This window comes from Neocloeon triangulifer, unplaced genomic scaffold (genome assembly GCF_031216515.1).
Source record: "Neocloeon triangulifer isolate White Clay Creek 2 clone unplaced genomic scaffold, ASM3121651v1 ptg000005l, whole genome shotgun sequence".
Classification (NCBI taxonomy): Eukaryota; Metazoa; Arthropoda; class Insecta; order Ephemeroptera; family Baetidae; genus Neocloeon; species Neocloeon triangulifer.
Window position 1 is genome coordinate 1,454,482 of NW_026775548.1, and position 25,805 is coordinate 1,480,286.

Sequence of the window (25,805 nt, forward strand, 5' to 3'; positions counted from 1 at the left end):
TAATATAGTAGTTTATAAAAATTGTGATAATATACACAGTTGTTACATTTTTATTATTTAAAATTAAACTTTACTTTTAATTATTTACATATATATTTACAATAATATTTTAATATTTTTCTGTGAAGGATTCTTTCGAATTTTGAAGTCCTTTTATAAATCAGTCGATTCTGCTGAACTCTTTTTATTCTCCATTTCCGAAATCTGACTTTTGTCACTCAAACTTTTCTTTCGACAGCACCTAGATGATAGTTTTTCAAGCCAAGGGTGCTGTCGCTTTAGCGAAATCCAAACCTAAAATTTTTTCAATTTTTGTAGCCTCTTAAATTTGCATAAAATTATTCCTCACCTTTTCTTGAAAGCAGAAAATGACGAACAGTAAAATTGCGCGCAAGGTGATGACGAAAATTGAGATAAAATAGTAAAAGGAAAAGTCATTGTAAAACCAAGATATACATTCTGGAATGTATGTCACGCACAGCAGAATGGAAAATGTTGCGAAGAGTTTGAATCTGCAGATTTAAAGTATTAAAATTTAAATATAAAAATAAACCCGTTTGAAAATACTTTTCTGAGCGAAATTTGAGATTTGTTTCTTTTATGGTGTCTTCGGATCTGTTTAGAACTTTTTGATTCTCTCTTCGGAATAATTCGATTTGTATCACTGTTTTGATGAAAAGAAAAATATTGATCAGCAACGCGATGCCCATTGGTAGGGAAAAGTAGAGTCCGCGGCTGAAGGAGGCTGAAATTGTCAAAAGTTCGGCATTTTTTTTTATACTAATAAAAAAGCATACATCTGAACCAACAAGAGGCGTCATCGAAAGCTGGCCAGACGACCCACGAGGGCAGACTTGTGCTGTCCGCGAACTGAGCCCAGGCCATGAACGCCGAAATCAGGGCTGGCACCCCCAGAGCGTAGAGGGCGTAAAGCGGAAAACTGCTTTTGCGCAGCGACAATTTGCTCAACATCGAATCCAGGGATCTATTTTGTGTCAAATTCGTAATTAATTTAAAAAAAAAGGAATTAATCAAACCTAAACGTGCAGTAAATTATTATTGCGCGAACGTTTAACCAGAAAAAGGAGGAGACAAAGAAAAAGTGCGACAAAATTCCTGAAAAAAGAAAACTTAATTTAAATTTCTAGATTATTTTGAAGTTGGCACCTGAAATTATGCAAACGTTGGTGTCCTGAGACCGAGCTAGGGGTCGGAAGGCCATCGAGAGGTAGGCACTGAACAGGCAAATGCAGTGGGCGATGATGATGAGTCCGCTGATGTCCTGACGCAGGTCTTTGACGATCAAATGGACGATCAGGGTGATGAGAGTGAAAAAAGCTCCGACGCCTGCAAAAAAACTAATGGCGATGGCGTCGTTGTTGGAAATTCTGTTGTACTCGGTGCGGTCACAGTGCATGGCCACGGTCCTCAGCTCACCCCGAACCGTCGCCTCGGCAAGGCAGTAACTCCACCGATTGGCCGTAGATCTGTAATTTCTTTTTATTTAATAGAAAGAAGAAAAAAGGAAAAAAATACCTTCTAGATTTTAAAACTCCGAATTCGTTGATTTCAAAATTAGTTATAATTTCCGGCCGTCTTGCTTTTGCGTAATCTTTTCTAATAGAAAGAAAGCAATTCTCCATGTACTGACGCAGACTCAGGTGCAGAAATATCTCAGGTTTCAGGAAATTTCTTTTTATTCTCAAGTCCTTCGCCGTCCACGGTGTCCAGCTACTGTCCTCGTCTTGGCATATTTCGTGGAACGATTTCCCAGAGGCCCTATTTTTATTTTGGATAAATTGAATTATTATTTATTTTTAAAGTTTTATTAAAACCTTTCGATGTGAAGACGTTTTCCGTGGGGGCAGCACCGCGTAATGCAGTTTTCGTGAAGACAAGGGCAGGATAAAAGGACCCATTGTCTACTAGACTGGCCAAGAACTGCATCCAGACACCATTGTTGGTATGTTTGGTTGGACACGACGATGCTGCTTTTAGAAAGTTTTATATTCGTGCTTCGGTCAATCTTGACCGGACGAGCTACGTCTTGCAATATTTCAGGGCAAGGTCCGTAATTAAAATCAAACTCTTCTAGAGATGGCACCAGAATTTGATTATCACTACAAATCAGTGAAGAAAATTTGAAATTACAAATTTAAAAATATGTAATAATTTAATCGCTTTATGATTAAAAATTGAAAACGCTTAAAATACACAAAAAAATTAAATCTTTTCTTGATATATTAGCGTTTTTTCCGTCAATTTATATAAAAAAAGTTAAAATTTCTTAGTTTTACCTGAAAATAGTTTCAAATTGGTCGGGAATCCAAGCGATGATCTGGTTGCTTATGACGGCTTCACACTTTCCCGAAGTAAAATTGTAAGCAAGCCTTTGCGGACAACACTTTTGTAAAATTAATTTTGCGCCGACTGCAAGCGTAATTGCAGATAACATGAGCAGCGCTTTAATTTGCATCGCGCCCGAATGTAAAAACCGAGAGAGCAATAAACACATATGTGGGCATTTACTGCCCAAAGTGGTTTCCTCTGCGTCTTGCTGGATTATTTTGCGGTTTTGGTTGGTCATCGGAAGTGTGCGTGAGAGATATTTTATCCGGTTACAAAATCTTTTGATCCACAATTAAACACTCACAAAACTGGCCACCGCAAATATTGCAGTGTTTCCTGTTCCTAAAGATAATTGGAAGTTTTGTGATTATTCAGTCAAGGAAATACATTTTTTTTTTAAACTATTGAATGGAAAATACTTCAATTTCAAAAATAATAAATACTGATAAATTAAATTTAAAAATTATTTGCTTTTTATAAACAACTGATAAAAATTTCTTTAATTCATTTATACATCTCCATAGGTCTTAAATTTTTTATAATTACCGTCATTATTGCAACATGAAATTTCCAAGCACAAGAAATTTAAAATCCAAGCGTGGTGGGTATTTAATTTCCTATGTTATTTCCCGTGACATGAACAATTCTAGTTATGTCATGAAATTTCGAGTGAATACAGCAGAAAAACTTTACATTGCGGTCATAAATTAAATTGTGTAATTCACGTGGAAAGTTCAAAGGCGAATATCGTTTTTAAACAATCAATAAGGATTGAATTTTTTATTTCGCTGTAAAATGATTTATATAAATTAATTGAAATTTTTACAGTAAAAAGCAGAAAAAATTATGCACAATATTTTAAATCATGTCATTATTTGCATGAGCGTGTTTTGGTACTTCTAAATTTGTAGAGTCCGTAAGGGTCGATTTATTTAGGCCTTTCGCTTTTTCCTTTCGAAAGCATTCCCGAGTCCATGATGCTAATTGGCCAAGTGAACGGTACTGCCTTCTTGCAGACAACCAAACCTGAAAATGAACCCAATTTTCACACAACATTTTTATATAATTTTATTTCTCTCACCTTTCTCCTGCAGCAGAAAATCACGAATAAAAGAACTGCGCGCAACGTGAGCACAAAGATTGATAAGAAATAGAAGAAGGAATACTCGTTGTCAAACCAAGCAATGAATTCTGGAAAATAAGTCACGCACAGCAAAAGTAAAAACATTCCAAAGTGCTTCAAGCTGCAGATAAAGACAAAAATAAAATATTAAATGGATAAATTAGAAAAAAATATACTTTTTTGTATCGAGTTTGAATATTTCTTTCAGATTGTTGCGGTTGCTTCCTTTTTCATTCAAAACCAACTGGTTATCTTTTCTGAATGACCGAATTCTCGTCACCGTTTTGATGAACAGAAAAATGTTAATCAACAATGCGATGCCCATAGGAAGGGAAAAGTAGAGGCCTCGGCCCAGTGGGGCTGAAGAATGAATGAATTTTTTTTTGTAAATTTAAAAATTGATTTAACTTTTAACTCACATCTGAACCAACAAGAGGCTTCGTCAATGCCTGGCCACACAACCCACCAGGGTAATTTCATGTCGTCTGTAAATTGGGCCCACGCCATAAAGGCCGTGATGAGGACTGGGCTTCCCAGGGCGTAAAGGGCGCACAGGGGAAACGTGTGATTCCGGAAGGATTTGCTCAGCATTGAATCCAAGGATCTGTTTATTATTCAATTTTCGTGAATTTTTAAATTTTTTATATTCAAAAGACCCACTTGAATTTCGAGTAAATAATAATCGCGCGGACATTCAGCCAGAAATATGAAGACATGAAGAAAAAATATGAAAATGTGCCTGAATATTAAAAGTATTTTGTCAATTTAATTCGAATATTTTATAAAATCTGTTACCTAAAATTGTGCAAAGGTTGAATTTCTGAGACCAAGCTAGGGGTCTGAAGGCCATAATGAGGTATCCGCTGAACAGGCAAATGCAGTGGGCGATGATGATCTGACCGCTGATGTCATGGCGAAGGTCTTTGACGATCAAGTGGATGATCAGAGTGATTAAAGTGAAAAAAGCTCCAACCGCTCCCAAGAAACTTATGACGAGTGAATCTTTTTTTGAAATTCTGTTGTAATCTGCGCGGTCACAATACATGGCCACGCTCATCAGCTCACCCTCAACCCTGGCCTCGGCAAGGCAATAACTCCATCGATTGGCTGTAAATCTGTTTAAGATTTTTATTTTGAATGTTAAGAAGGAAGAAAAAAAGATACCTGTAGGATTTCAAAGTTCCAAACTCATCTATTTCAAAATCCGTAAGCAACTTGGGATGTTTCGTTTTTTCGTAATTTTTCCGCACAACGCGAAAGCACATCAAATATTCTTCCAGGGATAAGTTTCGAAAGATCGTGGGTTTCAAAGTATTTTCATTTATTTCCAAGTCTTCAGCTATTTCAGGTGACCAGCTTGAGCCCTCGTCCTCACATATTTCACCAAATGATTCTTTCACAGCCCTAAATTAAAGTAGCGTAAAAATAAAACATGAAATTTATGGAAATTATGAACCTTTCGATGTGAAGACGTTTTCCGTGGGGGCAGCACCGCGTAATGCAGTTTTCGTGAAGACAAGGGCAGGATAAAAGGACCCATTGTCTACTAGACTGGCCAAGAACTGCATCCAGACACCATTGTTGGAATGTTTGGTTGGACACGACGATGCTGTTTTTAGAAAGTTTTATATCCGTGTTTCGGTCAATCTTCACCGGCCGAGCTACGTCTTGCAATATTTCAGGGCAAGGTCCGTATTTCAAATCAAACTCTTCAAGAAACGGCAACATTCTATGGTAGAGATTATTATAGGAAATTAAAAACGACAAAAAGTAATTTCATTGTGGAAATAAATTAATTTACAAGAGCGTTCAGTAACGGATTTGAAAATAACACCAAAAACAAACTTTAACTTGACAAAGGAATTTAAATTTAATGAAACTTGTTTTCCATACCTGATGAATTGAGACTGTTTGGAAGATTTTAACTGGTCAGGAATCCAATCGTAAAACTTTTCACCTTCTACTTTTTCACACTGATCCGATTTCATGTTGTAAGCGTATTTTTCTGGACAGCATTTTTGTAATAAGATTTCTGAGCTGGCAGAGAGGCCGACCAAATAAGTCAGTAGTAGAATTACCGGCGCCAAAAGCATGTTGTTCACTGAAGCAAGAGGAAGAGTAATGTAAAAATAGTCGACGTGTTTGCAGGAATTTGCAACCAGAAGTGGTTTTATCCGTTTTGACGTCTTTTACGTGCGTTTAGAATAACAAGGACGGTCGTTGTATCCGCATTTTAAAACCAGATGATTCAAATTGGAAAAACCATTAAAAAAGCGAGGGCATGAATTTTAAACCATTACATTTTTTATAAAAATCTACTTATACAGAATGTTAAAATGATAAAAAGAATTTTATTAATTATTGCCTATTTTTCCCGATTTTTCTAAAATTCCCATTAAAAGGAAAACAATGAAATGAAACAAATATATAATTTTTATATTTTTGAAGTGCCATGATGTATTTTCAGTCGCAAGCTTCAAAATTATTTGTTCATTTACTCGCACAATGGTATCCATTATTTACTCGCAAATCATATAAACAAATATTTTATAAATACACAAATAAGTCATATTTTACCATAGAAAGTTTTCTGAGTGCAAGGTTATTTCTCTCATCAAACCTTGAAATTAAATTTTTATAATTTATTTGATCAAATATTATCTCTGAAAATAAATTTTATGGGAAGAAAAAATAAAATTTCCCAAATTTTATTTTATTAAAGTAAAGTTTTAAGTCGCCCCTCCTGGATTTGATGAACCGTCTTTTGATTCATCTAAATTGGTCGAGTCTGTTACACTGGATTTATTTTCCAATTCCACAAGCTTCAACATGATCTGTTCACTTGAATTTTTCCTTTTACAGCAGCGAAGGAAAGATATTTTTTCAAGCGAAGGGTACTGCCTTTGAAGAGAAAGCCAAACCTAAGAATAAATTATCTTTGTAAATAACCGATTAAAACTTTGGAAAAAAATCCTTACTTTTCTTCGGAAGCAGAAAATGACAAAAAGAAGAAACGCTCGCAAGGTGATGGCAACGATCGAGGCGAAATAGTAGACGGAAAATCCATAACTGAACCAAGAAATCACCTCGGGAATATACGACAGACACAGCAGAAGTGAAAATGTTGCAAAGTGTTTGAAGCTGCGGAAAAATTTTGATTTTTTTTTTATAGATTAAATTATTTCTGCAAAAAATACTTTTCTGCGTCAAATCTGATATTTCCTTTAATTCTGCTGGCGTTATTCAAAATTGTTCTGTTTTCCCTTTGATATGTTTGAATTTGCACCACCGTTTTGATGAGAAGGAAAAGGTTAATCAGCAAAGCGATGCCCAACGGAAGGGAGAAATAAAGTCCGCGGCCGAGGGAGGCTGTGAAGGAAATAATTTCAAGATTAATTAAAGGATCAAAGAGTTTTGCACTTACATTTGAACCAGCAAGAGGCCTCGTTGAATCCTGGCCACACAACCCACGAGGGCAGATTGTACTCCTCGGTGAATTGGGCCCACGCCATGAACGCCGTGATCAGGGCAGGCACCCCTAAGGCGTAAATGGCGTAGAGCAGAAAACTGCCACTTTTGACCGACAACATGGAATCCAAGGATCTGTTTCAAGGCATAAATTTAACACAAAATGTAAATAATTAAAAATAAAACCTGAACGTGGCGTAAATTACTATTGCGCGGACGTTTAGCCATAGAAACGAGGACATGAAGAAAAAGTGCGAAAATGTACCTGGAAAAATTTAAAATATTATAAATAATCTTGAAATTTATAAATGAAAAACTGAAACTGATTATTTTATAAAAAAAGGACAAATTATGTATTATTAATTTTATTTTTTAATTACAGGGAGAAAATATTGTAGGTCAATATTCTCACAATTTGTCCTTTTAATTTTTTAAAAATTGTAGTAAGTTCTGTTTCAATTTTGAATTTGTCATGAAATGCACTTTTTAATTTTTAATAAAATAACTTTTTTGCCTAATAATGTGCAAATTTCTGCTTCCTGAGACCAGGCCAGAGGTCGCAAGGCCATGGTGAGGTAGGCACTGAACAAACAGACGCAGTGGGCGATGATAATGAGACCGTTGATGTCCTTGCGAAGGTCTCTGCTGATCACGTAGACGGCCAGGGTGAGGAAGGTGAAAAACGCTCCGATCGACGCCAAAATACTGATGGCGATGGCCTTGTTGAAAGAAATGCCGTTGACATCGGCCCGGTCACAATACATGGCCACGGTCCTCACCTCGCCCTGAATCTTGGCCTCGGCAAGGCAGTAACTCCACCGATTGGCCGTGAATCTGCCAAATTATTTTAAACTAAATTGATAAAAACTTGAAAAGATACCTTTTGGATTTTAAGGTTCCGACTTGGTCAATTTCAAAATTAATCACGAATTTCGGTCTTCTCTTCTTCTCGTAGTCTTTTTTCACGGACAGGAAGCAATTGTCCAGGTACTGGTTGACAGACAGGCTGCGGAAGCTCCACGGTTTCAGCGAGTTTTCCTTCAAGTTGAAATTTTTCTGCGGCCACCAGCTGCCCTTGACTTCGCACATCTTATCAAACGACATCCTTGAGGCCCTTTTACGACAAAATTCTCTATTTATAGAAGTTTTGAAATGTTAATAAAAATTTAAACTTTTTGACGTCAAGACGGTGTCCGTTGGGGCAACATTGGGTGATGCAGTTTTCGTGCAGGCAGGGGCAGGACAAAAGGACCCACTGACGTTCTGACGCGTCGAGACGTGCGTCCAGACACCATTGATCGTACGTTTTGTTGAACGCGGAAATGCTGTTTGTTCCTTTGAAAATTATTAGATTTGTGTTGGCGTCGATTTTGACTGGAGCCGCTACGTCTTGCAGAATTTCAGGGCAAGGTCCGTATTTGAAATCAAATTCTAAAAGAGATGGAACCAGTTTTTGGAATTTGCTAAAAATTTAAAATAAAAATAAAATATCAATAAATAAATTTAAAATTTGAACTATATATTTTTAAATTTAAAATAAAAAAAATTCAAGTCTTTAAAAAATTTAATTAAAAAATATTAAGATTTTAAATAAGAAATAGTTGCTTTTTTGTTACCTGACAACCTTCTGGTCTGCATTTTCAAAATGGTCAGGAATCCAATTGACAAACTGGTCGCTTTTGACGACTTCACACTTGCCCGAAGTTAAATTGAAAGCGTATCTTTCCGGACAACATTTTTGTAGGATTAATTTCGAGCCGACTACGAGATTCACTGCAGACAAAAGTAGCAGCACCGTGATATCCATTCCACCCAGCTTTTAATCCTGGGAAATAATTGTATAGGATGCGTTTGAACGCACTTGATAACCAGAAGTGGTTTCTTGTGTGTTTTATCCTTGAATTTTGTATGACAACGGACGTGAAACGGAAAACCGCCGTCTATTTTCTGTCTTGTTTGTTCTGACGATTATAAAAATTAATAAAAATTCAGTTGTTTTTATTTTATTCAAATTTAAAGCATAATTTTTGTAGTGCTTGTAGAAACGTACAATTGCGCAATGAAAGAGAAAGAATAATGATTTTTTTTCAATCATTTTCCATCATTTCCATGGCCTCGTTTGAATAAGCGCCACTCGTTCCTCCCAGTTTGCTTGACGCTGTCGAGCTCTCCTTATTTTCAAATTTGTGCGGCTGAACATCTGGTTGTTGCTTTCGGCAGCAACTGGTCGGCAACAATTTTTCCAGCCAGGGGTACTGCCGCATCAGAGATATCCAGACCTATAGATATAAAATAGATTAATTCTGCTAAAATTTCATTCAAATAATAAAAAACTGACCTTTCGTTTACAGCAGAAAACGACAAAAATGAGGATAGCTCGTAAGGCGATCGCAACGTTCGAGGCGTACCAATAAAAGGAAAAAGCATAATTGAACCAAGCCATAAACTCGGAAATGTACGTCAGGCCCATCAGAAGGGACAATTTGGCAAATAATTTTAACCTAGAAAAAATTTTAAAAATTATTTATTCAAATAACATGTAATTTTGAATACTTTTCCATGTCGAATTTGATATTTTCCTTCACATTGCTGCGTTGACTGTCATCAGCATTCAAAACAACTTGATTCTGCTTTTTAAAGGAACGTATTTTAATCACCGTAGTGATGAAAAGATAAATGTTGGTCGTCAAAACGATGCCCATTGGAAGGGAAAAGTACAAAGCACGGCCCAACGAGGCTGAAAAGTCAATTTAAATTTTATTAGTCAACCTGCTCTGCTCTGAAGCTACGCAGGTTGCATACTCACATCTGAACCAGCACGATGCTTCGTCCATGTCTGGCCACACGACCCACCAGGGCAAATTATTGTCATCCGTGAACTGGGCCCAGGCCATAAACGCCGAGATAAGGGCAGGCACCCCTAAGGCGTAAATGGCGTAAAACGGAAAACTGCGGTTTTGCAGGGAAAGCCCGCTCAACATAGAGTCCCAAGATCTGTTGATCAATCAGAAATGTAAGGATTATTCATTTTGGTTGATCGAATTTTCTACGTCACTCGGAAAGTTACAAAAATTATGCTAATTGGCGCCCTTTTTAAATTGATTAAAACTGAATATTTCTTTTATTTCCGTTCAAACCGATAAAAAGACTGACTTTCTCAACTTTTTCCACAGAAAAGAAGCTTTCAACATAATTTCAAACAAAATTTTCATGACTTTACAGAAAAAAATTTGGAATTAAGTAAAAAAAGTAGTTAAAATTCAGAAATTATTAATTCCGTTTTAATTTTTCAAGCAACATAGTTTTATCTTATCTGATCTTTGCATTTTTACTTAAAAAGCAATTTATGGATACAAATTTTAATATTCCAGTTACTATGGGAAAAATTTCCATGCTTTTGTCGGTTCTAATAATTTTGAAATAAAATTTGTTCTCAAATATCAATAGAAACTCTTTAAGAATAAAGTTCTGATTAGAAAATTCTAAAAAATTTGAGAATATTTCTTAAAAAATCTTCTTTTGCTCCCAAAAACGCCGTTTTAATTGTTGAAAAAATATGTTCGTAAAAAAGCGGCCAAATTTTTTTTTTTTTTTTATTTTACTTTTAACATTTGACCTTAATGAACAACTAAAATAAAATTCACTAGCCTAATTAATGACAACATACCTGAAGGTGGCGTGAATGATTATTGCGCGCACATTCAACCAGAAAAACGAGGAGAGGAGAAAGAAATGCGTGAATGTCCCTGTAAAAAATTAAATTTAACAAAAAAAATCCATTACTTAGTTTTTTATTTCTGACCTAGTATTGTGCAAGCTTCGGTTTGCTGAGACCAAGCCAGGGGTCGGAAGGCCATGGTGAGGTAGGCGCCGAGCATGCAGGCGCAGTGGGCGATCAGGCTCAGGCCTTTGATGCCCTGACGAAGGTCGTGACTGATCGCGTGGATGACCAGGGTGAGGAGGGTGAAGAAAGCTCCGATGGCTGCCAAAAGGCTCTGCGTGATTGCGTCGTCGAAGGAAATGTTGAACTCGCTTCGGTCACAATACATGGCCACGCTCCTGAACTCGCCCTGAACCTTTGCCTCGGCAATGCAGTAGCTCCACCGGTTGGCCGTGTATCTTAAAAAAAATACATCATTTTTAATTATTTTAGTAAAAAACCAACTTACTTCTTGGATTTCAAAGTCCCGACTTCGTCGATTTCGAAATTAGTTACCAACTTTGGGCGTCTCGTTTTTCCGTAATCCTTTCTCACGCCGATAAAGCAATTCTCTAAGTACTCGTAAATAGTCAGGCTGCGAAAGAACCAGGGTTTCAGGGCGTTTCGGTTCATTTTCAGGTCTGTGGCCGTCTCAGGGGACCAGCTGCTGCCCTCGTCCTCGCATATCTTGAGGAAGGATTTGCCCGTAGCCCTGAAATAAATTACAATTGATGGTATTAAAATGTTCAAATTATCCATTTTTATTGACTTTTTGTTGGAATTTTTTTTTGGAAAATATTGAAAATGAAGGTTCTTGAATGAAAAAAAATTCAGTTGAAGTATTGGAAAGGCCGAAAAAAGGTAAAATATTTTAAGTCTGACATAATTTTGCACAAGTATGACGAAATTTTCCAAAATCCATATATTTTTTTTTTTTGGCATATATTAAAACAATATTAATTGTAAGTTTAATTTGCAAACTTTTTGATGTGAAGTCGGTGTTCGGAATAGCAGCATCGGGCGATGCAGACTTCGTGGAGGCAAGGACAGGACAGCAGGACCCATTGCCGACTCTTTTCGCTGAGAACGGCGTCCAGACACCATTGTTGGTATGTTTGGTTGATCGCGAAAATGCTGTTGGCGCCTGGAGCAAGTTTCAAATTTGCCGTTGGGTCGATCTTGACGGGACTGGACACGTTGGCCATGAAGGCAGCACACGGCTCGTATTTAAAATCAAACTCTCGCAGGGAAGGAGACAGTTTTTTGAATTGGCTAGAATCAAAATTATTTTAAAAACAAATACGTAAAATTAAAAATTAGAATAAGATATTTTGTGGCATTGAAAATTTATGAGAATTTACTAAATTATCATAGAATTACGAAGTATATCTGAATTTTACCTTATAAGCTGCTGACGTTTAAGTTGAACTGGAATCCAATCGTAAAAAGATTTGTCTTTGAAGGCTTCACACTTTTTTGACGTAAAATTGTATGCAAAACTTTTGGGACAGCATTTTTGTAAAATCAATTTTGAACACTGTGCAAGGTGAATTGCAGCAAAGAGGATCAACGTCGCAAACCCAGAGACTCTCATTGCGCACAGTCTTGATAATCACTAATAGTTCAGTCAACATTTTCAACGAGAGACAAGAAATTGTTTTTCCTTTTGTGGGTTTTCCGTCAGAGTTGATTTCTATGTGCGTATGCTTGGTTTTTGTGCGAAAGCGGAAATGTGATTTCCGCCCTCTTCAGAAAATAAACGTATAGGTGCTTTAAAGAAACCACAAAGTTGTTCAAGACGCTTCCTTCAATTATCAAAGACGTCATAATGCACATTAAATTAACAACCAAAACCATTAGGGAAAATTCAAACATTTAATATTTATAGATAATTTTATTGTCAAAAGAAATTGTAAAATTTTCAAAGGTAAATAAATTACTTACATTTCTTAGTATCAAGTTTCAACACGTTTTCAAAGCTGAAATTTATCATTTAAAATAGTTTTATAGAATAATTTAAATTTTTATAAATTGGTAACTGAAAATATTTCTGCTTTACATTTTTTGTTTGTGTCAACTTTGAATCAGCCTTCGCACGACGAATCTATATCAGAGCTGAAGACCGATTAACAGTTTTTATTTCTCCTCGGGTTCTTGCCACGACGGTCAGTATCTCTTTTACGTGCGGACAAAACGCTTTGTTTGGTGTTTCCCATTTTCAAAGAAGCGTGACGCAGGAAAAACACAAGTAACGTGTCCGATCCTTTTTTTACTTTAAATCTAGAGAAATCCGAAGACTCTGTTCTATTAACGTGCGCACACAATTCACTGGAGCACATCTCATTTTGTCAGAGACAGATTTTTTTGTCTCTGGACCGTTACCCATTAATTTGTTTAAAATCTAATTTTATGCTTGATGCTGAACAAAGATTTGTGCGACTCTCATTCCTGCATCTTGTGGTAAAAATCATTATTATTAGAGTTTTGCCTTAAATTTGCTTTGAAATAAGAAACATAACCAGGTTTAAGTAAAATTAGCAACCGAAGCAAACATATTCAAATATTTACTTAAATCATTTATTTTTTTAATTAATTTTTCTCCTCGGGAAATAATTTAATAATTAATAACTGACAATTTCAAATTATTTTTCTCTTATAGATTTTTCTATTCAGTAACTTGATCTTATTTATATTGTTATAAAAATAATGAAACAATTATATTCACTAGAAAATTGAGATTTAATTTTCTCTGTTGCTTTTGTATTGTCACAAAAATATGCAGTAAATTTAAAAAAAAAACCTTGAGCTTGTCGTGATTTGAAAATAATCAAGTACTGGGAACATTATGACGCGGCTAAATAAAAAAACATTAAAAATCCGATTTTATAATTCCTTTCTTTTGTTCTCCTAATAAATATTCGATTTACGCGTGATTCCGCCGGCCTGAATTTAAAATCACGATCGACGAGATTGATGCTTTACGGCCGTGAAAATAAGAGATGAATTGTAACATAAATCTGCATAATGAATGACACTCATTAAACCTCAATAAAGTATAAAAATCTCATCCTAATTTTAAGGTCAAACATTATCAAAAAAATTCATTGTCCTCTAAAAAATTAAACGTCAATTTTATCAAAAATAACAAGTAATTGCAAAAGAAATTAAATATATAAATAAAGTTACATTTAAGAATTTCCCAAATTTGTTTCTTGACATATTGTCTATGAAAATTTGCATATGAGACGCAGTTATAAATTCCAGAGTGATTGATAGCTTGGTCGTGCTGCAAAGTTGCTCAAGCCGACTGTGCAGCTGCCGTGAGACGCAAGTTCATTTTTCGTCGTGGGAGTTGCTCGCGCCTTTCTGAATCGGTCATTATAAAAGCGGGCATTTTTACAGGTTGAAATTAAAACGCTTTCTGGATCAATCTCGAGCGCCTTCGTCGGACCTGCTGTGCTCGATATTGTGCAAACATTGTGCGTCACAATTCAGAGATAAAATGCAGGTTGCAATTAGAGAGTTTGGAAATTCAACCGACTGCTGCTTTTTATATTATATTGTTGCGGACATAATTGTTAAAACCGCGAGCAGCATTATATTTGGGTAGATGATGATTTGAAATAAAAAAAAAACATTAAGATTTTTGAATGGAGTTTCATTTAATATAGAAAATTTTATAAAAATACACCGAAATATTTTAAGATAAATTCAAAGCTCTTGAGTAAAGTGTGCTATTTTTTCAGTTAAATTATGATCCATTAGTTAAATAAGGATAATATTTTTAGCCCTTTAGACGAATAATTTTCAACGTGAAATAATTGAATGTAGAAAAGTTATTGATTAATCACATTTTATAATATTTTTTTCTGTATACCAGTTCATGAGCAGGTCGCAGATTTTTTTATAATAAAGGATCAAATAAATAAAATTAAAATTACTTTATTGAAAAAAAATTGTGTTTTCACTTTTTTTAAGACTTTATTTTTCCTCTTTTCCTTTCTTCTATAATTTTGTGCACATGTATGCTCTTTAAATATGCAGGTTTTAATCTTGTAAATAAAAATTACTTTTAAATCTCAAAATGTATGAACTTTTTATTTGAAGATATTTAAGATAAAAAATTTATTCTGAATTGCTCATAACAAATTAAATATTATATTATTACATTAAAAAAACTCTCACCTGCTATTTCAAAAGACCGTGGACACAATTTTCTAGCAACAACTGCATACGCCGCCGTAGAAGTTCTTTTGAGCTTTATTTTAGAGCCCAAGCTGTGCCACAAATGGACCCCGAAACTGTTCTTAAACATGAATTCGGTCAAAACGCCTTTCATTTCGTCATAGAGCGTGAAATAGTTTTCGTAGGTTATGGGGCTGATGACGGTGTAGTTTAAAAAATGCACGTCCTTGACGCGACCTTTATTGATGGCCTCTTCCACTTTCATTCCAAATGTATCAACCGTGGCCAAGTTCAGGCTCCTGGGCACCGTCGAGTAGACCTGGGGGTTGTAGCTTTTGTTGACCATGTCCATGATGCTCTTCAGAAAAGGGTGGTTTCGCTGGAATCCCATCATGCAACTGTTGATTTTGTCTTTGGTGTCGGCGGCGAGGAAGTTTTTCAGACTTAAAATTTCGTCGATGTTTCTAAAAGTGAGCAAATCCAGGTCCATGTAGACGCCGCCCAGTTTCCAAAGAAGGCCCAAACGCAGGAAATCGCTCAGGTGCTCAACCGGAAATTTCGTTTCTAAAAATTTGTTGGTTGAAGTCGCCTCCAGCGGAGTCCCTTTCACAACCTTTAAATGATTTGACAGCTTATTTAAAATAAATTTCTAAATTAAATTATCTAAATTTTACCTCAATATTTTTCACTGTGGCGAGGATTAAATTCCGTGCTTTGGATAAAAGTTTCTTGAGAGCTGGATTTCTTGTCGAGTTGATTTTCTGCACCTCGTTGGAAAATATTAGAATAAAATTGACTTTGGGGTTCAAAGAGGTTGCGGCTTCAATGGAACAAACGTCTCTGGCGTCCAGTTGGCCGCGGCCGGACGACTCGAGGAAAAACACAAATTTTTTTCCGAAGAGCTGATCGAAATCAAGCGGGTTGTCCAAAAAGGGCGTCAGATCTGATACAGCCAAATATTCTTCTTGCGCTTCATCCTTAATTTCTGGGCAGTTTCCTTTTGAAATTAGACTTGCAAATAATAGCGAACACGTTGCAAAGAATAGAAAGATCAAAGCTGTAAATAACCATTTCCTGTTCCAACTCCACATTGGGATGAAATTCTGACCTCTTTGTATCAAATAATTAACAATTTTCGCTGCGTTTTCAATCGTAAATCTGCCAGCTCAACGATCTCTGTTCACCTGAACACTGCAACGTGCTTTTTTGAGTAAATATTAAAGAGCTGAGCTCGCTTAGGCGTTCTCGATATGGCGCAAACAATGGAGATAGCGTCGTACTATAGGTAACTTATTTTTGGTGCATTACAAAATTCCAAGGGTTTAGGCGGTCTAAGTAATCTTTAAGTATTGCATAATTATTTGTTAACTTAAGACAAGACATCCGCGATTTGCACTGTGGATAAGAATAAAATCTATTCCGCACATCCAGTTCAATTTCCTTTTTAATATTTCATTCTTTTTTGTATTTCAATAATGAAAATATTTATTTACTCTAAAACATTGATATTGCATTATAACATTTTTAATAAAAAAGTCCTAAAACGTTTATTCGCAAAGTAGCTAAAATATAATATTTCTCTACAAGTTCAAATAAATTTTCTTTTCTAAGAATCATAAATGCTACCTCCAAACACGAGGACAATTAATCCCAAAATCAACATAATTATAGAATTAATAAACTGAAATGCGTTGTTATTTTTTCCTCTGCTATTTTCAACTTTTTAATGTTTCAATTGAGCATTTAAAATATATTATAACAAAATATTGACAGCAGATTTTTTACACTTTGGTAATTGAATTTTACAAAAAGAACTGCATTCGGCCACTATCATTTTTTGCGTTATTTAGCACTTCATCTTGAGCTGGATTGTGGCCAAAATTGCGGTTAATTTGCACGTCTGGGTTGAGATTTCGAAAAATGGAAATTAATTATTATCTTACGCAGCGTTTTCAAAAAATATTTGTCTAGGTTATAATTAGTATAATTACTAATTGTTTAAATTGTAAAATAATTTACATAAAAAACTTTCAAAAGTATTTGAAATGAGAATAATTTCTAGCTAAAATTTATTGAACAAGAAATTAGATCGGAAAAGGAAAAACAGGCAACAAACTAAATTGATTTACAATTTGACCTTTTTGCTGGAAATCTATTATGTTTGGCTCAGAATGTCATTTATATAAAAGAAGATTCTTGGCATTCCCGTAAAGACATTGAAGAAATTTCCTCGCCACTATGATGATTTGTTTATAGCATTCCTTAATTAATGTGAAGTGGATGAGACAGCCAGACACACACAGGCTATACAATGCAGTTGGCTGTTGGGATGCAGTGCGGTAAGTCAATGTGTTGTTTTGTTCGCGGCTGCTGTCGCTTCTTAATTCTTTGTTTTCGTCGCTTGCCGGTCAAATTTTTGACACAACTTTATTTGGTCCTAATGCATTTTTCTCCTTAATGCAATAGATCGATCTAGATTTCTAGTATCAAAATCAGTGAAATAATTATTATTATTATTGTTTTATAAATTATTATTTAGTGTTCTGAGATCAAAAGGAAAATCTTTTTGAACACTTTTCAAACAAATTTGAAAACGAAATTTAATTAAATTTGATTCTTGTCTGATTCATTTCATTTGACGTGTTCATAATTTTTTTTTTATAATTTTTGAATTTTTTAGAACAATCATGCATGACCATCGGATGAACGTTCATTCGCAATTTAATCTGAGGAGGTGCACAGTCGTCCTTCGAAGGCTGGATGAAGAGGCAGTGGTCAATGGAAACAGAAAATGGTGCCAATGGTGCCGCCGCTACCAGAACAACCCTGTGCTCTATGGCAACATCTACTCCCTGGGCCAAGTCACCGTGCACTACTTTTGTCTTGTAAGATGAATCAGAAATTTACCTAGAAGTATTTTCATTTAATTTTTTTATTTTAGCTGCATGCACAAGGAGTGGAGCAGAAAGGAGAAGACACAGAGGGCATCTTCGGTTTTCTTGAGCCTGACATCAAAAGACAGATTTTCAATGTCAGGAAAGTGGTATGTAAATTCGTCTCATGGAGCAAAACCATAATTTCTTTATTAGACCAAAATAATCTGCCAATTTTCGGCTCCTTTTTTAAATAAATAATGTTATGTTAAATTTTTCAATGCAGAAATGCTGTTATTGTGACGAATCTGGTGCTTCAATCAAATGTGCTCTGAAGATGTGCAAAAAAGTATTTCACCTTCCGTGTGGAATCGAAAATGGATCTCAGAACAACTTCTTCGGTCGATTCGAGTGAGTTTGTTTTACAAAGAAAAATAATATTTATTAATTTATGTAAAAATTGCACCCAGCTCTTTTTGCAAGCAGCACCGACCCCATGCCAGAGTTTCAGCAAACATTTGGCGCAACAATGAACCTGTCGTGTGCGCCATCTGCTTGGAGGAAGCCAAAAAAGACTACAAATGCATCAAAGTCCTTTGGGCGCGCTGCTGCAAAAAGAACGCGTGGATGCACCGATTATGTGTTCAGGTATAATTTACCTCTTTTTTTTACTTTTCATGACTTTTTATTTATTCCAGAAATATGCATTGAGCTCTGGCTACTATTTCAAATGCCCACGGTGCAATGACAAGCCAACATTCAAGGATGCCATGCTCAATTACGGAATTTACGTCCCTGAAACGTAATGATTTGTTTATTTTACTTGCCGTTATTAAAATAAAATTTTTCAGGGACGCCTCTTGGGAGCTCGAGGGCAATCAGTTTGAAGCTCTGTACCAAAGACACTCCCGTTGTGATGCAGAGTTGTGTCTTTGTCCTGAAGGAAGGCAATACAACGAGGAAAGCACGTAATTTTTTTTATTATTTACGTACCAAAAAGATAAAAAATTTCTTATGCCAAATGTTAGCAACGACTGGGAAATTCTGCTGTGTCTTTCTTGTGCCTCTCAAGGAATTCACGTCGGCTGCAGAGAATTCAAGATTGCTATCAGAGATTGGTATTGCACAGGATGCAAGCCCATCATTCAAAAACGTAAGCGTACTTAATTAATTTCAAATATGTAAATCAATTTAAATAAAGGATAAAATACAAAATTAAATTTTAAGAATTTTATAATTATGTTATCAATTAAAATTAATTTAGAAGAACGACGATAACTTGATACTTGATTAATGCAAATTTCAGATCGTCAAGATGCAGAAAAAACTGCAGCCTCCATGTCTGGTCCTTCTGCTAATTCCAACACGATCCCTCCTGTTGCTGAAGCCCCTGAAGAAAGTTCAGCGGTTGTAGAGAGGTATATAATTCACCCTACCTGTGGCTGGTTTCATCTTCTAATAAATTTGCAACCAGCAGACAAATAACAGCAGCTCACCCGGAAAACCCCCAATCTTTTCCAGATGCGCAAGAAATCATTGTGTTGCCGGAGGAGGAGGAAATTGACATCGTAATTCTGGACGAGGTGCCAAGACCTGCAATTGAACCAGTTGAAGAAATTCAAAAAGTGCACAGGCTAACAACAAATACACCATCAGGAGGCTCTTCATCCGCTAAACCAAAGAGATCTGAGGTAATTGAAATTTTATTATTGATTAAAATACACTTTTCAAGAATTAAATCAACCTTTTTCAGCCACGATTTGCTATTATTCTTGATGATGAAACTGATGATGATTTTGAACCAGAGATTGTTGAAGTTTTTGAGGACTTGGCATTGGCACTTTAAATGAATTGAGTGATAATAATATTGAAACTGGGTTACAGCGCCTATAAAGGCCGAGTTTTAAGTCATAACTGAATTATGTACCTCTAAAGAGTCTAAATGTTTATATCTTTTAAAGCTTCACAATATATATTACATTTTTACAAAATGAAGTCTGAAAAATAAAGAAGTTTGGAAATTATTATTTTTAGTTTAATTGAAACATTTCACTTCCATAAAGTCTCATTGAGTGCGAATTTCTTAGTTGAAATTTTTAAAGTAAAAATCCTAATTATGGGCCTAGATTCTCTCTTGCTAAGAAACATCAAAGATTTACTTATTTATTCTGAAATATAATTTCTTCAGCACAGACTTGCAATGTGGGTTTTCCTGATTTTTTTGTAGCCGTTTAGTGGAAGAATGTTTCAACATGAAATATTTATCTGGCGTAGAAAATTTCTGAAATATATATATCAATTAAATTTAATTGTAATTTTTCTAATAACCTGTCTTCTGAAAATGGCGCTGTTTTAAATTAATACCGAAGAAAAATTAAAATTTCTTTTTTGAGGAAATAGTGTTTTCTATTTTTTATTGTAGTTTCTTCTATATATTTTGAATTTACAAAATTTCTATAGAGGTTCTTGTAGTTGTTGTTGTGGAACTTTTTGAAACTCGAGGTGTTCATATTTTTTTTATGAATCAAAATGGGCAAATTTTTTCTGCACGATACAGACAATCCCTGCTCTACTAGTTTCGGTTGCGGTTTGCAACCCTAATTCATGAGCTGTTGAAATGAAACAAGCTGATATTTAACAAATTAAAAGTACATTTTGAAAAATGAACATGCCAATAATATTCAATTGCTAACGTAAATTACAACATTTTTCTTCTTAAATTGATAGTTCGAAACATAATTTATTTAATTTCTGAAATAATATTTCCAAGCGTTTTTTATTTCTTCATGGCACTAATCACAATGTGCATGAATTTCTAATGAGATTTCCAGCGTTTTTTATTAAATTATTATTAATGGTAACAATATTGAAAATTTAAGGATATAATAAAGTCCAAGGAAACCGTTTTTAGTCTCACAAATTTTGTATATAAATAATAGGAAACAATTCACAAAGATCCATTGTCAGAATTCTTTTTGGAGCGAATTTACATAATAATCATTTAAAAGTGTTCCAAGAAAAAAATTTCTAATCATAAATATCGTGGAGTATATTCGATGGCACGAGGACAGAGTTTTTTGGCCAAAACAACGAAAGGCGCTTTCGATTGAAGTTTAAACTTCAAATTTGAACTCTTGCTGCCCCACAGGTGGACACCGAAACTGTTTTCCAGCAGTTTTTCCACCAGCCCGACTTTGCCCTTTCCACCGTACAAGTCCATGAAGTCTTCGTACTCCACCGGACTAATCACGGACACGTTCAGAAAAGAAACGTCCGAGACTTTGCCCATGGCCAGAACGTCGGCGACCGGCAAGTCGAAGTACTTGCGAGTCGCAATGTTGAAGGCCTGGGGCACGGTGGGGTACTCGAAGGGGTCGTAGTGCTCGCTGACGATTTTCATGAGGAACTCGAGAAAAGGGTGGTTCCGCTGAAAACCCAGCATGCACGTGTTGAGCCTGTCGACGGCGTCGGCGGTGAGAAAATTCTTGAGGCGCACGATCGGCGCGAGGCTCTTGAAAGTGAGCAGGTCGAGGTCCATGTACGTCCCGCCCAGTTTCCACAGCAGGCCGAGCCGCAACAAGTCGCTCAGGTGCTCATTTGGGTACGGAGACTTCGCAAGCCGACTTGTTGAAAGTTCCTCCAAAGGCGTATCTTTCACAGCCTGCAAAACGCAAATTAACTTTTATTTTAAAATGGTAAATATTGAAAAAGATAAATATTTAATTCAATTTAACAGCTCTAAATTATCCTGGTGTTTAAATTAAATTTTTAAATAAAATCTGTCCTAATATTAAATGATGATATTATCCTAGGTTTTATTGTATTCCATTCAAAATTGAAGATTATGACAAAATTTGATAGGGAATTTAATCTATTTAAAATTTCCATCCCTTCGTAAAAAAAAATTAGTTCTGTAATCAAATTTTATAACAAAAATATAAAATACTCTACAGAACAGGTAAAGGAAAAACCAAATTTTCCATAAAATTTTACCTACTCAAATTAGAAATTTTCTGGTTATCAAAATAATCCCTTTGGCCCAAACTTCTTGTTTTTGTGTGAAGGATTTTGCTCTCCTGAGGTGGTTCCAACCACTTTTTAATAGAACGATTTCTACAAAATCAATAGATTCTTCAAAATTTGAAAAAATGATTTTTTTTTTTAATGTAACGCACCAAATAATCTTAAAATTGCCACACAATTTTTTTAATAATCATTTTGTGAAGTACTTCTCTGACGATAATAATTCATATCACGCGAAAGTCAAGATAACGCTTCCCCGTTCTTCTTTTGACACGCCTTGATATTATTTTAGTTTGCATTGGAATTACCTGCCGGAAATCGACGGTGGCCAAGTGGACGTTTTGCATCCGCTTGAGCAGATCGGCCAGGGCAGGGTTGCGACTGAGACTGATTTCCAGCAAATTTCGCGTGAAGACGAGAAAAACGTGCGTTTCGGGGTTGAAGGTAGAAACCGCCTCAAGGGTGCAAACTGCCCTGACGTGCACGCGCCCCGTGCCGGACGTCTCTGTGAAGAAAATCACGTCGTCGCCGTAATTTTGCTGGAAATCGGCCGGATCGTCCAGCATCGGCGTCAGGTCGATTAAAAACTGCAATTGCTCGTGCCCTGTCAGGTCGTCTTCGGCTTCGTCGTCCAGCAAGAAGATGATTTTTCTGCTGTCATTGCCGGACAAAAGCAGCAAAACCGCAGCGGAAAACAGAACAACTATCGCCACAAGTAAAATGACGAAGAGCCGGAAATGTCTCCGCATCTTCACTGCCATCGGTACAAACTGCCATTGACGGCGCCAAATCGGAATAAGTGTATTGATTGCCCAGCGATGTGTATTATCAGCGATAACACGTGCATTTATTTGGGTAGGCTTCATTTGCAAAGCGATAAGTTTGTGAAGATTATTTTCGTAGCTATCAATCACTTTTTACTTTTTATGTTATTATTAATGAATTTAAAAGCAGAAAAAAAACGTACAGGATAGATGTGAAATTAAAACTTTTGCTTCCATATAAATAACTTATTTAAAAAGTAAATTATTTTCTAAACAAGAATTACTGAATTATAATAATATATAATAAAATACAACTCATTAAAATTGAAGAAAAATAAATTAATTCTTAACCTACATGATAACATTGTTTCTCATTTTCTTTTTTGTTCAAATTTTTGGAACCCTTTTACAAAGAATTTCTGATATTCATTTTTTGTTTCTTATCAAGCTGATTTGACACGCGTCATCGACAAAGATAACAAAGAATATTTTTGCACTGAATTCGTAGCTTGGCGGGTGAGCTACAATTTTATGAACTAAAAGTCATTGTTCAATTTCACAAATTTTTATTACTTGTTGCAAGTCTGCCAAGCCCAATATCAGTTGGCAATCATAGAGATGAGTACGCTTTTTAACAATTTTGCGGATTATGTTAAAAAAAAGATAAATTATTATTTCCCTTTCTTGCATATTATGAGCTATGCGAATGAATGACGTATTTGTGAAGCGAATTGAAATCAATAAATTAATATGAAAATTACTGAAACTGTAATTTTGCGAACAGAAGACAAGTCATCAACAAAAGAGAATTTAAAGTTCCTAAAATCTATTATTTGGTGTAATAAAAATTAAGTACAAATAATTCAAAAGTTACAACATATTCAAGAAACGGAACTTAAAAGTTCGCCAATTTTATCAGCCACTCACGCCTTTGAGACTAAATCATTTTTAAAAGGCAACAAAACACATCATCTAAAAAGTAAAAAATTACAAAATTTGAGTTTTCTTTTCATTGGTGGCTTTTTGCCAATTAGTGAGGACACAAAATATTAAATTCTGTTTTACTCTTCATGGAAAGGAGAAGATCGTTCTAAATAAGTTTTGAACTTTTTCAAAACAGATCTTCTGCCTTTTCAAATGACCGCGGGCAAAATTTCCTAGCAATAACAGCATAAGGCGCCGTAGAGTTTTTCTTGAGCTTGAAAATGTTGCCCAGGCTGTTCCACAAATGCACGCCGAAACTGTTCTTCGTCATGAATTCGGTCAAAACGCCTTTCAATTCGTCGTAAAGCATGAGATGGTTGTCGTAGGTGACGGGGCTGATGACGGTGTAGTTTAAAAAGTGAACGTCGCCGATGCGTCCTCGCTTGATCGCCTCCTCCACGGACACGCGGAAAGTGGTCACCGTGGCCACGTTCAGGGTCCTGGGCACCGTCGAGTAGTCCAAAGGCTCGTAGGTTTTGTCCACCATGGCCATGATGCTCTTCAGAAAGGGGTGGTTTCGCTGGAATCCCATCATGCAACTGTTGATTTTGTCTTTGGTGTCGGCGGCGAGGAAGTTTTTCAGACTTAAAATTTCGTCGATGTTTCTAAAAGTGAGCAAATCCAGGTCCATGTAGACGCCGCCCAGTTTCCAAAGAAGGCCCAAACGCAGGAAGTCGCTCAGGTGCTCAACCGGAGATCCGGTTTCCAAAAATCTCGTGGTCGAAATCGCTTCCAGTGGAGTTCCTTTCACAACCTAAAAGGATTAAAAATCTCATTAGGTTCATTAATATTATAAAAACCCCACGAAAAAAATAAAATAAAACTCTGTATCATCAATTTAGGCAAAGAATTCAAAGATATTAAAATTTAAAAAAAAAATCAGAATCAAATTTATATTTATATTTATTTTAAATCAGCCCAGATCAACACTTATTCCTTTTTTAAATAAACAATAGTTTTAATTATTTTAAATACTGCATTTTTTTTTAATTCATATCAGACAATAAATTTAATAATTTGTGTATACTTGCCTGGACGCTGTTAACTGTGGCGATGATTAAATTTTGGGCCACAGACAGAAGTTCCGTAAGAGCTGGATTTTTTGTTAAGCTGATTTGCCGCACATCATTGGCGATGATTATAAAAATTTTCACGTTCGGGCTCAAAAAAGTTAGAGCTTCGACGGAACAAACTTCTCTGGCGCCCAATCGGCCGCTGCTCGACGACTCGATGAAAAACACAACATTTTCGCCGAATCTCGCCTCGAATTCAAGCGGGTTGTCCAAGAAAGGAGTTAAATCGAATACTCGTAAATAATGCTCATCTTGTTGAGCTTTTGAATTCGGAATTTTTCTGTTCGATAATAAATACAGGCCGAAAATTAGAGCGATGGAGAGCAGCAAAGATATCCTGTGCAGAATCTTCATTGCAGCAAAATACTGAACAAAAAAATTGATGCTACTGTTTTCCGGATGATAATCTATAAATTGAGAGACGTTATCGGCGTGGATTATCAGTTGCCTTGCGTGGAGAGAAAATTTAATCCATCTCTAGCTCCAATGAAGATAGGTTTAAATTCCTTTCTGCAGTTTTTTTATGAATATATTATATCGGATTAGATTATAATTTAGATTATTAAAACCTGAATATCCTTCCAATTTTTTTTAAAAACCTTTTTAATAATACTCTCAATGACACTGATAATGTTAATTGATAAATTAATGATAATGAGAGCTGATAAAAAAATTATTACACCCACAAAATACCGATCCCTATCAAGTTATATGTGTTAAAATTTAAAATATTCCTTGAAATCTGTAAATAAGTATCTTGAAAAGTAATTTCAAGAAATGATTATAAAAAATATGTTTTTAATCATTTAATATATCAATTTGATTTATTTTCTTCAAGCTTAAATTTTATCAACATTGAAATTAAATTTTCATATTTTTTTTTCAAAACAAATTTTATTAATGAAGATTAATTTTTCAATACTTTTGCGTGTTATTTAATCAATATTTTGTATTTTGTGTAAATAATGGTTTTTTTTTCAGGTCTATAACTGTATCAAAAATTGAGTTTATTTTTGTTTGTATTTTCTGAATTATAAGCAAACAATCGAAATTTCGACACCGCAGGCCACTTGCATGCCAAACAATGAATGCAAGTTTGTGCCAGGAGGAGGCGGCGCGAGAGTTTTTTCTGCTCCAAGTGACCTCTTAAAAAATAAAGTGCGGCAACACGCACTGCCTCTCTATCTCGAGCGCCAAATTCATCACGATCTCTTCTCCAGAAATCAAAAGATAATAGACAACCATTGTGTAATCACCGAATGA

At 35.4% G+C, this 25,805-nt stretch overlaps 8 protein-coding genes across 13 annotated transcripts in view; 1 reads left to right on the plus strand and 7 right to left on the minus strand.

Annotated features, from left to right (window-relative positions):
- LOC132193923 (PHD finger protein 7-like) overlaps nucleotides 1–19,722 on the plus strand; it is a 34,432-nt gene extending 14,710 nt beyond the window's left edge. The window contains exons 2-12 of one of the 4 annotated variants that reach the window (XR_009441496.1): nucleotides 17,082–17,164; nucleotides 17,506–17,710; nucleotides 17,767–17,868; nucleotides 17,985–18,109; nucleotides 18,169–18,346; nucleotides 18,397–18,500; nucleotides 18,550–18,666; nucleotides 18,727–18,851; nucleotides 19,005–19,116; nucleotides 19,220–19,389; nucleotides 19,452–19,722. Coding sequence is in view for 3 of the 4 variants with exons in the window: in XM_059614877.1 (XP_059470860.1) it covers nucleotides 17,106–17,164; nucleotides 17,506–17,710; nucleotides 17,767–17,868; nucleotides 17,985–18,109; nucleotides 18,169–18,346; nucleotides 18,397–18,500; nucleotides 18,550–18,666; nucleotides 18,727–18,851; nucleotides 19,005–19,116; nucleotides 19,173–19,389; nucleotides 19,452–19,544 (1,437 nt within the window). In the remaining variant the exon portion in view is untranslated. Of the gene's footprint in view, nucleotides 1–17,081; nucleotides 17,165–17,186; nucleotides 17,260–17,505; nucleotides 17,711–17,766; nucleotides 17,869–17,984; nucleotides 18,110–18,168; nucleotides 18,347–18,396; nucleotides 18,501–18,549; nucleotides 18,667–18,726; nucleotides 18,852–19,004; nucleotides 19,117–19,172; nucleotides 19,390–19,451 lie in introns of those variants that run through there. The other 3 variants (XM_059614877.1, XM_059614878.1, XM_059614880.1) reach the window with 3 other exon arrangements.
- On the minus strand, nucleotides 87–2,476 carry LOC132194024 (G-protein coupled receptor Mth-like). Its single transcript, XM_059615054.1, has 9 exons — nucleotides 2,298–2,476; nucleotides 1,836–2,120; nucleotides 1,537–1,779; nucleotides 1,168–1,487; nucleotides 1,038–1,116; nucleotides 798–985; nucleotides 568–745; nucleotides 350–512; nucleotides 87–294 (listed from the first exon to the last, which is right to left on the minus strand). The coding sequence occupies exons 1-9, from the start codon at nucleotides 2,474–2,476 to the stop codon at nucleotides 154–156; spliced, it is 1,776 nt and encodes a 591-aa protein (XP_059471037.1). The 3' UTR covers nucleotides 87–153.
- On the minus strand, nucleotides 3,124–5,568 carry LOC132193897 (G-protein coupled receptor Mth-like). Its single transcript, XM_059614843.1, has 9 exons — nucleotides 5,366–5,568; nucleotides 4,929–5,201; nucleotides 4,637–4,876; nucleotides 4,268–4,587; nucleotides 4,133–4,211; nucleotides 3,892–4,076; nucleotides 3,649–3,832; nucleotides 3,431–3,593; nucleotides 3,124–3,375 (listed from the first exon to the last, which is right to left on the minus strand). Exons 1-9 carry the CDS (start codon nucleotides 5,563–5,565, stop codon nucleotides 3,208–3,210), a joined length of 1,812 nt encoding a protein of 603 aa, XP_059470826.1. The 5' UTR covers nucleotides 5,566–5,568; the 3' UTR covers nucleotides 3,124–3,207.
- LOC132193832 (G-protein coupled receptor Mth2-like) lies at nucleotides 5,937–8,798 on the minus strand. Of its 3 annotated transcripts, none has more exons than XM_059614747.1 (9): nucleotides 8,557–8,798; nucleotides 8,113–8,403; nucleotides 7,821–8,054; nucleotides 7,455–7,753; nucleotides 7,127–7,205; nucleotides 6,897–7,075; nucleotides 6,670–6,841; nucleotides 6,451–6,613; nucleotides 5,937–6,393 (listed from the first exon to the last, which is right to left on the minus strand). In XM_059614747.1, the coding sequence occupies exons 1-9, from the start codon at nucleotides 8,745–8,747 to the stop codon at nucleotides 6,202–6,204; spliced, it is 1,800 nt and encodes a 599-aa protein (XP_059470730.1). In that variant the 5' UTR covers nucleotides 8,748–8,798; the 3' UTR covers nucleotides 5,937–6,201. The 3 variants fall into 3 exon arrangements, with proteins under 3 accessions (XP_059470730.1, XP_059470729.1, XP_059470731.1); XM_059614746.1 differs by having other exon boundaries at nucleotides 7,455–7,774; XM_059614748.1 differs by having other exon boundaries at nucleotides 7,455–7,774; nucleotides 8,113–8,371; nucleotides 8,557–8,702.
- LOC132193831 (G-protein coupled receptor Mth-like) lies at nucleotides 8,904–12,350 on the minus strand. The gene is made up of 9 exons (XM_059614745.1): nucleotides 12,041–12,350; nucleotides 11,622–11,912; nucleotides 11,110–11,352; nucleotides 10,743–11,059; nucleotides 10,608–10,686; nucleotides 9,747–9,934; nucleotides 9,494–9,677; nucleotides 9,279–9,441; nucleotides 8,904–9,219 (listed from the first exon to the last, which is right to left on the minus strand). The coding sequence occupies exons 1-9, from the start codon at nucleotides 12,232–12,234 to the stop codon at nucleotides 9,028–9,030; spliced, it is 1,851 nt and encodes a 616-aa protein (XP_059470728.1). The 5' UTR covers nucleotides 12,235–12,350; the 3' UTR covers nucleotides 8,904–9,027.
- Nucleotides 14,450–15,996, minus strand: LOC132193907 (alpha-1,4-N-acetylglucosaminyltransferase-like). Its single transcript, XM_059614859.1, has 2 exons — nucleotides 15,500–15,996; nucleotides 14,450–15,438 (listed from the first exon to the last, which is right to left on the minus strand). The coding sequence occupies exons 1-2, from the start codon at nucleotides 15,914–15,916 to the stop codon at nucleotides 14,797–14,799; spliced, it is 1,059 nt and encodes a 352-aa protein (XP_059470842.1). The 5' UTR covers nucleotides 15,917–15,996; the 3' UTR covers nucleotides 14,450–14,796.
- A 381-nt stretch (nucleotides 19,723–20,103) lies between the features above and the next one.
- On the minus strand, nucleotides 20,104–22,519 carry LOC132193772 (lactosylceramide 4-alpha-galactosyltransferase-like). Its single transcript, XM_059614646.1, has 2 exons — nucleotides 22,030–22,519; nucleotides 20,104–21,359 (listed from the first exon to the last, which is right to left on the minus strand). The coding sequence occupies exons 1-2, from the start codon at nucleotides 22,480–22,482 to the stop codon at nucleotides 20,730–20,732; spliced, it is 1,083 nt and encodes a 360-aa protein (XP_059470629.1). The 5' UTR covers nucleotides 22,483–22,519; the 3' UTR covers nucleotides 20,104–20,729.
- A 112-nt stretch (nucleotides 22,520–22,631) lies between these two features.
- Nucleotides 22,632–25,092, minus strand: LOC132193773 (lactosylceramide 4-alpha-galactosyltransferase-like). Its single transcript, XM_059614647.1, has 2 exons — nucleotides 24,501–25,092; nucleotides 22,632–24,223 (listed from the first exon to the last, which is right to left on the minus strand). The coding sequence occupies exons 1-2, from the start codon at nucleotides 24,894–24,896 to the stop codon at nucleotides 23,597–23,599; spliced, it is 1,023 nt and encodes a 340-aa protein (XP_059470630.1). The 5' UTR covers nucleotides 24,897–25,092; the 3' UTR covers nucleotides 22,632–23,596.
- Nucleotides 25,093–25,805: the final 713 nt, after the last annotated feature.

What these genes read in the sequence shown, in the direction of transcription:
- LOC132194024 (XM_059615054.1), bottom strand. Translation starts at nt 2,476, where the DNA reads ATGCAAATTAAAGCGCTGCTCATGTTATCTGCAATTACGCTTGCAGTC. An exon ending in CAACGTTTGCATAATTTCAG is followed by an intron (nt 1,117 to 1,167) that starts GTGCCAACTTCA and finishes TTCTTTTTTCAG; the next exon opens with GAATTTTGTCGCACTTTTTC. An exon ending in ATAATTTACTGCACGTTTAG is followed by an intron (nt 986 to 1,037) that starts GTTTGATTAATT and finishes GACACAAAATAG; the next exon opens with ATCCCTGGATTCGATGTTGA.
- LOC132193897 (XM_059614843.1), bottom strand. Translation starts at nt 5,565, where the DNA reads ATGCTTTTGGCGCCGGTAATTCTACTACTGACTTATTTGGTCGGCCTC. An exon ending in ATTATTTACTCGAAATTCAA is followed by an intron (nt 4,077 to 4,132) that starts GTGGGTCTTTTG and finishes AATAATAAACAG; the next exon opens with ATCCTTGGATTCAATGCTGA. An exon ending in TTCAAACTCGATACAAAAAA is followed by an intron (nt 3,594 to 3,648) that starts GTATATTTTTTT and finishes CTTTATCTGCAG; the next exon opens with CTTGAAGCACTTTGGAATGT.
- LOC132193832 (XM_059614746.1), bottom strand. Translation starts at nt 8,747, where the DNA reads ATGGATATCACGGTGCTGCTACTTTTGTCTGCAGTGAATCTCGTAGTC. An exon ending in AGAAATTTGCACATTATTAG is followed by an intron (nt 7,206 to 7,454) that starts GCAAAAAAGTTA and finishes AAATTTTTCCAG; the next exon opens with GTACATTTTCGCACTTTTTC. An exon ending in TTTTCTGCTTCCGAAGAAAA is followed by an intron (nt 6,394 to 6,450) that starts GTAAGGATTTTT and finishes ATTTATTCTTAG; the next exon opens with GTTTGGCTTTCTCTTCAAAG.
- LOC132193831 (XM_059614745.1), bottom strand. Translation starts at nt 12,234, where the DNA reads ATGAGAGTCTCTGGGTTTGCGACGTTGATCCTCTTTGCTGCAATTCAC. An exon ending in CACCGACTTCACATCAAAAA is followed by an intron (nt 11,353 to 11,621) that starts GTTTGCAAATTA and finishes AATTTATTTCAG; the next exon opens with GGCTACGGGCAAATCCTTCC. An exon ending in ATCAAATTCGACATGGAAAA is followed by an intron (nt 9,442 to 9,493) that starts GTATTCAAAATT and finishes AATTTTTTCTAG; the next exon opens with GTTAAAATTATTTGCCAAAT.
- LOC132193907 (XM_059614859.1), bottom strand. Translation starts at nt 15,916, where the DNA reads ATGTGGAGTTGGAACAGGAAATGGTTATTTACAGCTTTGATCTTTCTA. An exon ending in CCACAGTGAAAAATATTGAG is followed by an intron (nt 15,439 to 15,499) that starts GTAAAATTTAGA and finishes AATCATTTAAAG; the next exon opens with GTTGTGAAAGGGACTCCGCT.
- LOC132193772 (XM_059614646.1), bottom strand. Translation starts at nt 22,482, where the DNA reads ATGGCAGTGAAGATGCGGAGACATTTCCGGCTCTTCGTCATTTTACTT. An exon ending in CCACCGTCGATTTCCGGCAG is followed by an intron (nt 21,360 to 22,029) that starts GTAATTCCAATG and finishes TGCGTTTTGCAG; the next exon opens with GCTGTGAAAGATACGCCTTT.
- LOC132193773 (XM_059614647.1), bottom strand. Translation starts at nt 24,896, where the DNA reads ATGAAGATTCTGCACAGGATATCTTTGCTGCTCTCCATCGCTCTAATT. An exon ending in CCACAGTTAACAGCGTCCAG is followed by an intron (nt 24,224 to 24,500) that starts GCAAGTATACAC and finishes TAATCCTTTTAG; the next exon opens with GTTGTGAAAGGAACTCCACT.